The sequence below is a fragment of the Vigna unguiculata genome, chromosome 3, assembly GCF_004118075.2.
Source record: "Vigna unguiculata cultivar IT97K-499-35 chromosome 3, ASM411807v1, whole genome shotgun sequence".
NCBI classification, from domain to species: Eukaryota; Viridiplantae; Streptophyta; class Magnoliopsida; order Fabales; family Fabaceae; genus Vigna; species Vigna unguiculata.
Window position 1 is genome coordinate 61177507 of NC_040281.1, and position 11244 is coordinate 61188750.

The 11244-nt window shown below is 31.2% G+C and overlaps 1 protein-coding gene across 2 annotated transcripts; it reads left to right on the top strand.

Annotated features, from left to right (window-relative positions):
* Positions 1–233: 233 nt before the first annotated feature.
* On the top strand, positions 234–3556 carry LOC114176271 (chromatin structure-remodeling complex protein BSH). 2 transcript variants are annotated; one of them, XM_028061253.1, is made up of 10 exons: positions 234–449; positions 521–609; positions 684–778; positions 1342–1413; positions 1502–1549; positions 1644–1727; positions 1984–2022; positions 2107–2189; positions 2311–2373; positions 3264–3556. In XM_028061253.1, exons 1-10 carry the CDS (start codon positions 400–402, stop codon positions 3361–3363), a joined length of 723 nt encoding a protein of 240 aa, XP_027917054.1. In that variant the 5' UTR covers positions 234–399; the 3' UTR covers positions 3364–3556. The 2 variants fall into 2 exon arrangements, with proteins under 2 accessions (XP_027917054.1, XP_027917055.1); XM_028061254.1 differs by having other exon boundaries at positions 2314–2373.
* The last annotated feature ends 7688 nt before the right edge of the window (positions 3557–11244 follow it).

Consider the following 11244-nt stretch of genomic DNA (forward strand, 5'->3'; position numbering starts at 1 on the left):
CTTAACTAAAAAAATAATTAAAAAGTAATTTCTTTTAATAAATTTATCTAAACAAATTACTAAGAACTTAATTAAACGTACTCTTTATGTATTCATATTATTCAGACGGGGCAAAAAACGTAGTGGGTATCACGCTAAATAGGAGGCAGATTGTGGGCCTGGGTCCCGGCCCAAACGGAACAAGTCGATTCCCTACAATCTGATAATTGAAACTTGTAAAAATTTTAAAAATAAAAATAAAAATTAGACGCAGAAACTGCGGAGTGGTAAGTGTGGGAAGAAGATATTTTTCTGCTGTTTTTGATTTTGGTTTTGGGGGCGCAGAGCAAGTTAGTTTGTGAATCTTTTGCATGAAAACGGCGTCGTAATCATTCATTCGTTCATACGTATTGGGAGAGCATGAAAACCCCGATTTCGGGTTTCTATCGAAACCCTGTTAAGTTCAGAATGTAAGTTTAACAATTGAAACTGTTTGATTTTTGTTGGTTTTTGTAATGCGTGATGAATGATTAATGCACAGGCCAACTGCAGAGAACTTGGTTCCCATTCGATTGGATATCGAAATAGAAGGGCAGAGATACAAAGACGCATTCACTTGGAACCCTTCTGGTAATTTCAAACAAAACCTGCTCATCTTGCTGTTCTTGTTTATTCATTTCGTTGATTGAATTCCGACATTGTAGATCCCGACTCCGAGGTTGTGGTCTTTGCAAAAAGGACTGTTAAAGACTTGAAGCTCCCTCCCGCCTTTGTTACACAAATTGCTCAATCTATTCAAGTACACACATTACCATTTTTGTATGCTTTTCTTCAGATTAGGTTTAATTTCTCTTTTACAATGTTTTAGACAATCTACTTGTTTTAGACCCTTTACATACACTTTTATTGTTAACACATTTTGGTTCCTATAAATTCCTTTTACATTTTACACCCTTTTAATTGGTAGGGACTAAAATGTATTTAAGATTAGGGATTAAAACTTGTAATTTTTAAGTATAGACACTAAGGTGTAAAATTTTATAGACATTTGATCTGTTTGAAGATTTTTTTTTTTATGAAAATTTCAATAATAAAAAAGAAAGAAACATGAAATTTGTTTCTCCATAAGGTAGAATTATTTTATAAATAAGTTAATTTATAGAAGTTATCTCCTATTAACCTCTTTAAAGTTTGATTCCTAACTTGTAGATAAACTAGTCTGTTTCATTTTATTTTTTCTTCAAGAAATGCTTATAGAGAAGTTTCATCCAAATGGACTCACAGTGTTCAAATTAGCAGTTAAATCTTTATTACTATTATTATTGTGCATTTAGCCTAATTTATGTGATCAATTCCTATCAGTCACAGCTCTTGGAGTTTAGATCCTATGAAGGCCAGGATATGTATGCTGGGGAGAAGATTGTTCCGATCAAGGTCTCTCTTTGTTGCCATTTTGTGTTTCTCTTGTTTTATTCAGTGCTTGCTTTGCATTTTAACAAAATAACGTTATTTCTGTTTGCAGCTCGATCTTCGTGTTAATCATACGCTTGTGAAGGACCAGTTTTTATGGGTAAGGTTGGAGCACAACACAGGTGTTGTGGTGTAACATTGCCGTGCTTGTTTGGGTTTATTTCGGTTTTGTGTCTAAAATAATTGAATTCTAGGACTTGAACAACTTTGAGAGTGACCCTGAAGAGTTTGCTAGAATCTTCTGCAAGGACATGGGCATTGAAGATCCTGAGGTTGGAGTAAGTATATCCAATTTTCATTAGTAATGAGTTACAATGATTTGTTAGAGACCTTGGGAGTATAATAGAATTTTGTTAGATAGGCAAAATTATGTTATAGTAAGAAACAATTTGTTGTAATGTAGGTATTGTATTCTTGCTTTTTTCAATGGAATTTTCTTTTTCTTTCTTGCTTTCTTTTCAACATGCACAAGCACACAGACATTTTTGAAAAATTCATCACAGTAAACTGTAAAATGCTTTTTCTGCTTTGCAGCCAGCTATTGCCTTTGCTATCAGAGAGCAACTTTATGAGGTAAGTTTTATTGGTTTATTGATGTACCATTTTCAGGAATTATATAAGGTTCAGTTACCAAAGTCGTTATGTTTCCATATTTAGATCGCAATTCAAAGTGTGGTCTCAGCAAGAGAAAGCAGAATGAGCAAGAAGGGTCGTCGAGGGGCTGAATATACTCCGATCAGGTCTTTTATCATACACTTGTGTGAAGTTTGCACCGCGTGATAAGTGCAATTTTATTATAATTCTAAGTGAATATGCATTTCCTAATTCATGTCTTTTTTGTTCGTCAATGATTTTTTACAGTAGAGGAGGTGCTGTAGCAGTGGACTTGGTCAAGTTATTTGGTCCGAAATCTAGTGTAGTCCGGTAAGTCTTTGTTATAAATTGGAACACTATGTTTCTGCTGAAATTTAATGAGCCTCAGAACTTGGCTCGGAAATTAGTGGCATAGTATGGCTAGTGACATATTTGTTTGTGGCTTGTGCGTTTACGAACAAGAGAAAGATACAAATATCTGTAAAAAGAAAAAAGTTTGGAAATGACGGTGGAATAGAAAAAGAAATGAGATTGAAACTGGAGTTAGATTATATGGAAATATAGTTTTTCCTCAAATGATTTTAATTTGTAAATCTGCTGTTGTTTTTTTTCTTTATTTAACAAATTTCCTGGCTGAGATGAAGACTATTTAGAGCTTTTCAGAGAAATGGAATGCCTTTTTGTTAATTGTTCGTGTGTGTTATAGTTTATTATAAAAAATTCCTTTTACACTTCATTCTCTATTTATCTGTTTATAATATATAAATCCTAAAGCTTAAATTATGACAAGGTCAACTAAGCTTACCACTTATTACCATGTCGGGATTTTGATCAGTATTTTGCAGAATGGTTAGTACGTCAATGCCTCACTTTCTCCTAATCAGATGACACCACTCCAATAACTCCTATTCCTTTGGGCTAGGGTTCTCCCTTCACAAAGGGGTTCCTTTTTCTTCGGCAGACCAATGCCAGTCCAAATATTTTCCCCTGTATCCTACCTACTATTTGAACCTTAAAGTCATTGCCCTTCCAACTAAAACCACTTTGTAACTAATTCTATGATTTTAAACTTGGCGAGTCCTATCACATGATGCATTCACGGGTTCTTTGCGCCAGGAACAAATATGTGTGTGTGTGGGTGTGTATATATATAGTCTTGCATATGAAATTCAATATGAGAAGTTGGCAGGTTTGAGCATATTTTTCTTGAATGCAAACAGGAAAAGAAAGGAGTGGGACGTGTATGAACCTATTGTGGACCTACTTTCCAATGAGGAAGTTGATGCCCTTGAAGCAAAGGAAGAGAGAAATTTCAGGTGAATTGGCTCCGTGATCAGCCACACCATATCAGAAGGGTATAATAGTACTATGATAAGCATAAATAGGAAGGTTAGAGTTTGAAGATTTTGTATTATATGAAAGCTGGGTATCATTTGATTTCTTTGGATGTAATCTTGTAGTGTCTTATTTACATTCTCTGTACCCAAAGCGAAGGAAAAAAAGTGTTCACATCTTTGCAGTGTGTTCTGTTATCGTAGTATCAATAACAATCAAGCCATTTTCCATTAGGTGTTTCCGTGAAACCAAGAGGTCCCTAAATTTGTAGAGTCTACATAAATCTGGTTAACATATTTGAAGTTAAAAGTAATTATTGGAGTGTTTCTCCTACAAGAAATCTTTCTTTATAATCTTGAAAATCTCTATTAAATATACTAGATATTATAAATTAAAAATTCAATTCGAGGGGTCCTCTCTTCTCCTTTGGATTACCATTCTCTGTCTGCTGTTAGTTTTTTCTTTTTCTCAACCATCTCCAATTACCCTTATTTTATCTTCATTTGTATATTTGTTCTTGATTGGTGATCCTTTTCAAGCAAATACATTTATTTTAATAAACTAACCTTTGTATGTTATAGAAAATATCTATAGTTTAACATTACTTTATAGTACAATTTATATTATTCATTTTAAATCTTTATTTTTTTTTATATTTCAAAGATATCTAATATGAATTTTGATCATTGCACCAAGAAATCTAAATCCAACGTCCTTCAAAAGACATGAATTAATAGAACTACCATAACTTCCACAAAACGTCATCAACATCAGATGACAACTCAAACGAAAGCAGTAAGTGTAAGCACAAAGAGCGTGGTCAATGTCTTGGTATTTCTATTGTTTTTCCTTTCTTTCTACCTTTTACTTTTTATTTCTAATTTAGGGTAATTAAAATCATCATGTTAATAAAGGAAATTGTTAATAGATGTGAATTCACTGCATGCATTTGAAAACCTATTCAGAATCTTCTCTTCATACCGAAAATATAATCTCGTTTGGTGTACAATTCTTTAGATATTTTTGTCCTTTAAATATATTGTAACTCTCAAGTCTCTTTCTTAATTAAAAGTTTGCAACTACTCTAATAAAAAAGTGACAATGTCGACGATTTAAATAAAGCCAAAAAAGGCACGTGGATTCGAGAGAAGAAAAACCCGTGGTGATTATGAAGTTTTCGTCTTCCTTTGTTCTGAAATTTCGTGGTCCTCAAATTGGATGATTTATGTTCACAGAAACTCCATGAAAAATTCCAAATTGTTTATTTTCACCAGATTAAAGAATGTTTAGAGAAGATTTATTTTATTTTAAAACATTTATTTGAAGATTATGTAGCATCTATTTTATTTATTTTTGGCAGCACGAATGAATGAGAAGTTGTACAATTGTTTTATTGGTAGGCGTAGATGGTGGAATGTAGTCAACTTTTTTAGCAATCAAATAATATACGAATCTGATTTGGATGATTATGACTTACCACCATAATCATTGGTCCTAAACTTTTCTTTTGATTCTTCCCCATTACACGGAAGAATTTATTTGCTACATAAATAACAAATCATTTAAATCTTTTCACTTGAATCACTTTGATCTTAAAACCTTTTTATTTTAAATGATATGTTCTTTAAAAATGTGCAAATAACATCTTCCGGTTCTAATTACCTATACTAATTAAAAAATTAACAACATTTAAAAAAGTACATTATACATAATATTTGTAATATCTCAATTTTATCAGTTTAAAAACTAATAAAATATGATCTTTCATCTTAGGATTAAAAACAAATAAAATAATGTATAAAATATATTAATAAAAGATCAAAATATAACATTTATACAAATCAACTAAAAATCACTTCTACCTCTATACACAACTAACCACTTATAACCGTTTCCACTAAAATCTTTCACCAACCTAACTAATGATTCATCACCACAAAATAAAGACAAACGAAGACAAAACCACAGAAGAAGGATAAAATAATATGCAATTTTTTTTAATAATTAAAGAATACAATCACTTAAATCATACATAACCAATAATCCTATTTCATACAAAGACCTAAAAATATGACTCAATTATCTATATACTTGCATTGATATTGGATACTGGTAAGTTGTGCACTTATAGTGGCAATAATGCTCTGCAGAGCGATAAACAAAGAGTTATACTCTATCACATATAAGGTTAGTCTGTTAATTTCTTTGGTCAAGGTAAAATCCATAGACTAAGACCTCTTACTCCTCTCACCATATATCCCATTCTTCTATACTTAATTAGAGTATTAGAATAACTTTCAACTCGATCCCTATATCAATGCATATACACCACAAGAATTCACTATTAATTCTCCTTGAATTAGCATTAAGCAATATCAACTCAACCTCATATAAATAATATCAATTACATCTCATATACCAATATTTTAATAGGCAACAATCCACATTTACCACAAAACACCAAAGTTTTAGCATAGAAAATTACTACTAGAATTTGATGTATTCGCTCGACAAATAAATAACTAGAACTCACAAAAGTAAATTCCTCCAAAATTGTGATGTATTCTGGCTTAGCGATTATAAAGTCAGTAAGCTCTCTGACTTTGGATTCACTCAGCGACTACAAAGTCAATAAGCTCTCTGAATTTGGATTCGCACAACGAGTTCAACGAGTCTACATAATTCTATAGAACTTAACTCTGTATAAGTATGTTATCTCAGTCCAGTATAAGTGTGTTATCTCAGTCCAGTCTAAGCATTCCAACAGCCATTACAAATGCCAAAACATACCAATTACAATTTCACAACATTTATCAACTAAATTTATAACACTTGCAGTACTAATCATACAACATTTCATAATCTTATCATACAACCAAATCATGTAAATGTGGGGATTTAACCCCCAATTCAACAGGTAAATCTAATCACACAACTCAATCATGCCAACAAATCTCAGTAAAATACTACAATTAGTAATTCAAACATGTATATAAATTAAAAAACAGTGCAATTAACTTCTCTTACTTGTTATCCAACTTAGGCAGCTCTATAAATGTCAAACACATCTAACTCCATATCCACAAGATGCTTTATCTACTACACATAAAAACATCACAAGAACGACCGTTATGATGTCTGATCAATATAAACTCATACGAATGATTTAAATGACACATGCACAAATTGGATCAAGAAAGGGGTAGAAAACTAACTTACTTAAACGAAAAAATTGATCGGTCCAAATTGAAGTGCTCGTCGCGAGAATCACTCCTATAGTTTCGGTACTTCAATCAGATGACCAAAAAAGAACTATCAAAAAGGAGCTAGAGAACTATAGAAAAATAATTTCTAGAGATGATGTATTTTAAAATAATAAAACTTGTTCTAATAAAATTATTTATACTAAAACCTATTAATATTAAAATAATTGAATATAATAATTTTTAAATGACTGTTACTTTTAAAATATCATTTTTAAATCTTTACAATATTCCATAAAAAAATGAAAATGCAATGTTATTTTCTAGGTTGTACAGTATTCAAATAAATGAATGAAAATACATAATATTTATTATTATGATGTGATTTGCTTTAATTCGTATTATATACTAAAAAAAATCAAACTAATCTATTTAATTTGACTTGAATTCTCATATTGAACTAATTCAAATGGATTAATATCTAAAATAAAACAACATAATAAATAATATAATTATCTTTTTTATGAAAGACAATGGTGACAGAGACAGTGCATATATTTACTAATGATGATAAAAGTGAGTACATTGTTGAGAAGTAAGCAATAATGACTCTTGATTTGTCGGTGTATTGAAATGGATGAAAGAGAAAAATAAAAAGTACAAGTGACTATGCTAGAATAAAATTATTAAAATATTTAATGAAAAAAATGCATAAAAATGTAGTTTTTCAAAGGAAGTGTAAGAATATAAAAACCTATTTAAACAAGACATAAATTTACTTTTCAATTATTCATTAATTATAAATGAAAAACATTCTATATGCTTTATTTCTTTTCTATAAACTCTACAATTACAATAAAAATAAATATTTATCAAATAAATCACTATACTAAAAATTCTAGTAACATAACATCTGTATTATAATTTTAATTGCATAACAAAATAACAAAAGCTTCTTGTAATCCAAACTTCAAATAAACACGTGTCAACATTTTACAACAACATACTATATTTGTTTATTAAGAATTTATGGCTCCGTGTCGGTGATAAGAAAATAATAGTACAAAGAAGGATGATTTTTTCTTTCCTATAAACATGTATAAACATGTAAAGACTATTAATATTTAATGAGAAGATATTGAATTATAATAAAAACATAACTTAGATTATTTAGATTCTTTTAATCTAACATTATTGAAGTTTTGTCTTAGTAGGTTGTATTCGCTTGGTGTGATGATATTGTTTAAGGAAATTAAGAACGATCGATTATAAAAACTAATTGTGTTTATTTTGGAGCGATTTGTAAGGAAATGAGAGGACGGATAAACGAAATTGATCACTTCTCCCATTACATGAAGGTTGAGAAGATTTGTAAGGATCGTGTGTCATTTTACAATTATAACATTGTCATGTGTTGTTATTTTTTGAACTCAGCTTTGTAGGTGTAAGGTGTTAGAATTAATTGACGAATTAATTCTATTAGTGACTCATTTGAAATATTATGATGGACCCAATTGTGATTTAATAAAATATAAATACTTATTGGTTATTATTATGGGAATTGATAATGAAATAAAAAAAAAAGATAAAGATAAAATAAAACCAACTTGATGGACGTTGGTTTATAAAAAGAATTGGGGTTCTGTCTCTGGTCATAAGGTCATAAGGTTCTTTTCACTGTAACCCATCAAGAACGTGTAAGAAGAGAAAGAAAGGCAAAGAGATAGATTGGGAAACGGTGATTGAAGAGCACACAAGATTACAAATTTGAAGAACGCATATTCACAGGATCTCTCATGGATCAAGGTTAGTGCTCTATTATGTTTTATCGAGTGAAAATCATAAATCTTAAAGATCCTTAATTAGTTTTACATGTGGTATCAGAGTCAGGTTGTAGGATTTATGATTCTCCTATTATGTGATGTTTCTCCCTTATTATGTTTTTTCCTAATGTTATAAGCCCTAATTTAATTTTATGAATGATGATGATGCCATGGATCAAGTGCATCCGCTGTGCCATTAAAATGCCATTAATTAGAATTTATGCATGCGCGTGCTTTACTGTAATGGAGTTTTGTTTTTAATTGGAATAAAGAAATGAATGAAAGTTAAGAACTGTAAGTTAAGAACTGTTACCTGTGCAAATAATATGGCATTGATTGAAAATAAAAAACCGTTACTGTTGAAATGAAGCAAAGTGAATGACATATTGTTAATTGTGTGAACGTGTACAATTGGAAGTTTCAGTTTTCCAATTTTGGTTTTTCTCCTGACGCACGAACACGAATGTAAATGGGTTGTAGTTTATTAAGATTAAAGTCTAATGTTTTTATTGGATTATGTTATCAATAAAATTAATATTAATTATTTTTATCTATATAAATAATTAATAATTTTATTTTAATTTGTAATAATATTTATGTTTGTTATTGTTAAATTAAAATTAATGAAGATGCTATATAAAGTTTATAGCAATTAAATATTTATTTATTTATTTGAAATCAAGTGTGATAAATTTTGTTAGTCACCAAAGTGGCCAAAATTTTAAAGTTTATATGATTTCAAATTATTAATGTTTTTTATTTTAATTACCCATAGTATGGATGCTAAATTATGAATAATTAAATTTATGGGTTAATTAAAATTCATTAATTATAAGACATTTAAGGATCGCCCAAAGGTTGATTAATTGTTCTCATAATTAATAAACATGATTGTAGATAATTTTGTATGCGCCACTAGTTTTATTTATATACCCAAAGGTAGTAGGTGATTCTAGTTGATGCATATTTTAATTATCAATAATGTTATAATATGATTAGCATCATTATGTTTATGTTTGTGTATTAGTGGATCTCCCAAAGGAGAACATTAGTATGCATAGAATGATTGTTTATATCTGAATCTGTTTTTACGTTTAGTTTTATGACTCAAAGCATTAATGTTAGGCATGTGTTAATTGTAGTCTTTGTTCCGGCATCTTTACACGCGCATGCTTCGTCTGTTCCAGTCTTTAATGGGTTGAGTTTCCCTGACTGGAGTGAGCAAGTCCAATTTCACTTAGGTGTGTTGGATCTTGATCTAGCTTTTCTAGTTGAAAAGTCGGCTGCTATCACGGATGCTAGTAGCAATGAAGAGAAAGCCCATTATAAAGCCTGGGTAAGATCAAACAGACTTAGCTTAATGTTTATGAGAATGAGCATAGCAAGTAATATAAAGTCAGCTCTTCCCAAAACTGATGACGCAAAAGAATTTATGAAATTTGTGGAAGAGCGCTCCCAAACTGCTGATAAGTCTCTCGCTGGGACACTGATGAGTACGTTGACCACTATGAAGTTTGACGGTTTGCGTACTATGCATGAGCATGTGATCGAGATGACAAATATCGCAGCAAGACTCAAGTCTTTAGGAATGGCAGTGGATGAAGGTTTTCTCGTGCAGTTCATTCTGAACTCATTACCGTCTGAATATAGTCCGTTCCAGATGAACTATAACACCATGAAAGACAAGTGGAATGTGCATGAATTGCACAGTATGCTAGTTCAGGAGGAGACCCGACTGAAGAATTTAGGAAGCCACTCTATTCAGTATGTGAAGAATCAAGGAGCTGTTGGAAAGAAAGTTGCTAAGAAACATGGAAAGGGTAAAGGACCACTAAAGATTGACGAGTCCTCAACCAAAATCCAGAAGAAAAATGACAAATGTCATTTCTGCGGGAAGTTTGGACATTTCCAGAAGGACTGCATAAAGCGTAAGGCTTGGTTCGAAAAGAAAGGTGAGCATAATGCTTACGTATGTTTTGAATCAAACTTAACTGAAGTTCCCCATAATACGTGGTGGATTGATTCTGGATGTACGACTCATGTTTCTAATGTGATGTAGGGATTTCTTACAACCCGAACCATAAACCCAAATGAGAAGTTTGTCTTCATGGGCAATAAAGAGAAAGTTCCAGTGGAAGCGGTTGGGACTTATCGTCTAATCCTCGACACTGGATATCACTTAGACCTTATGGATACTTTTTATGTACCTAGTATCACTAGGAATTTAATTTCTTTGTCTAAGCTTGATATTGCTGGATATTCTTTTAAGTTTGGGAATGGTTGTTTCAGTTTGTTTAAGCGTACTTTTATGATTGGATCTGGTACACTTTATGATGGTTTATATAAATTGAATTTAGATAATTTATATGCTGAAACTTTTATGACTTTGCATCACAATGTTGGCACTAAATGTAGTTTAGTGGATGAACGATCTGCTTACTTGTGGTATAAACGTTTGGGACATATTTCCAAAGAAAGAATGCAGAGATTAGTAAAGAATGAAATCCTTCCGGATTTAGATTTTACTGATCTGAATGTGTGTGTGGATTGTATTAAAGGCAAACAAACTAAACACACAAAGAAAGGAGCCATGAGAAGCACTCAGCTTCTTGAAATCATACACACCGATATATGTGGTCCGTTTGATGTAAATTATTTCAATAAAGAGAAGTACTTCATCACCTTTATTGATGATTTTTCGCGTTATGGACATGTCTATCTACTGCATGAGAAATCTCAATCAGTAAATGCCTTGGAAGTTTATATAAGTGAAGTGGAAAGGCAATTAGACAGAAAGGTGAAAATCGTAAGGTCTGATAGAGGTGGTGAGTATTATGGAA

Coding starts and splice junctions, on each gene's coding strand:
- LOC114176271 (XM_028061253.1), top strand. CDS start 400: ATGAAAACCCCGATTTCGGGTTTCTATCGAAACCCTGTTAAGTTCAGA. Junction 1,728..1,983: donor TTGAAGATCCTGAGGTTGGA/GTAAGTATATCC, acceptor TCTGCTTTGCAG/CCAGCTATTGCCTTTGCTAT. Junction 2,374..3,263: donor CCGAAATCTAGTGTAGTCCG/GTAAGTCTTTGT, acceptor GAATGCAAACAG/GAAAAGAAAGGAGTGGGACG.